We start from the raw sequence: 1,361 nt of genomic DNA on the forward strand, positions 1-1,361 counted from the left end.
GAAATGGCCCCTTTGTGGGCAGTTCCAACAGAGAACCCAGGGGCAACATGGGCTGTGCAAATCAAACTGCCCAGCCAGCCCTGGCTCTCTCCAGTTCAGGGGTGAGGCAGGGAGCACAGTGCTGTGCCACTGCTTATGTGGGACCTGTTCTGGAAACCATCAGACCCCAGGTGGGGCCAAGATGGCATCTTCCACAAGACTGACTTAAAAAACAGCTCACACACTAAATTCAGATCTGCTCCTCCCCTCTCACCCCATCCATGAGGCTGAGATCAGCCTTTGGGCCAGCCCTGGGCTAGAACGCATGTCTGCTTACTCCATCCGGTTTGCGTAGCTGCCTCTAGCGATGTCAGGGAGATGCATCAAGATGCTTTGCAGTGCCCACCACAACAGCAGCAGCAGCTGATAGTGTCTGGGGATAGCTACCCAGGCAGGTGCCAGCTCATGGGGTCACCTGTACTACATCTGAGGTGATCTAGGAAAGCACAGCCCAGCCAGTGGCCTGTCCTGAAAGGGGAGTCTGCTGAGACCAGAGAACCAGGCAGTCCTGGCAAAGCACTGGTCACAAACAGCTGCAGGGCCAGGCGCAGGGGGAAAGCCCATTGCTAAGAGGCCTGGCTCCTGGAGCAGCACTGGTGCCAGGCCAAGGCAGAGCTGTGTAGGGGGGTGCTCTGGGGCAAGAGCCAGCACAGGTACATCCATGCAGCGCTAGGCACCTGCCTACCCAAAGGGCAAGGGCAAGGGCAAGCCCCAGCAACACCCAGGTTGGGATGGTTCATCTGTGACTTGTGCCAGCACTGAACAAAAGAGAGGAAAATGCTGGGAGGTCCCTCCAGCCTGAGCCTTGTCCCGGAGGCACCAGGAAAGGCTCCTTCCTGTTGTCCTGCATGGCCAGGGCTTGGGGCACAACAGGATCACCAGCTCCTTCCCTTGCCTGGCAGTCCCCCCCTCTCTGATACCGGCTGCCTTGTCACTGGCTGCTTCTACAAGCAGGACCCCAAGCTGAGCTGCCAGGGGGAGGGTGGCGATGCAGGGGTCGGTTGGACGCTAGCAGCCCTGGACCCACAGGCAGTGCTAGGCCTCCCAGGAGCTCCTGGCCCGCATGAGCCCAGCCGCAGCCGCGCTTCCCCCTTGGGATCTGCAGCCCCCGATTTTCAGCTTTGTGCTTCGGCGCTGAAAAGCTCCCACCCCAGCTGCCACCACAAAGGTGAAGGCCCCGCCCCCCCCGCCTTTGGACACCGACGTGGGGACAGCGGTATTCTGCCCTCGCGGCTCTCACCCTCGCCCCCGTGAATCCTAACACCTGCCCAAGCGTGGGCCCGGCCCGACCGGGCCGGAGCCCCCACCCCGCCCGTGTGCAC

The 1,361-nt window shown here is 61.4% G+C and overlaps 1 protein-coding gene across 1 annotated transcript in view; it reads left to right on the plus strand.

Annotated features, from left to right (window-relative positions):
* The first annotated feature begins 304 nt into the window (after positions 1–304).
* PAM16 (presequence translocase associated motor 16) overlaps positions 305–1,361 on the plus strand; it is a 3,135-nt gene continuing 2,078 nt past the window's right edge. Inside the window, exon 1 of the mRNA XM_025192838.1 lies at positions 305–330. Within this exon, the coding sequence (XP_025048623.1) occupies positions 305–330 (26 nt within the window). The remainder of the gene's footprint in view (positions 331–1,361) is intronic.

Source organism: Alligator sinensis, unplaced genomic scaffold, assembly GCF_000455745.1.
Source record: "Alligator sinensis unplaced genomic scaffold, ASM45574v1 scaffold1406_1, whole genome shotgun sequence".
In the NCBI taxonomy this organism is placed as follows: Eukaryota; Metazoa; Chordata; order Crocodylia; family Alligatoridae; genus Alligator; species Alligator sinensis.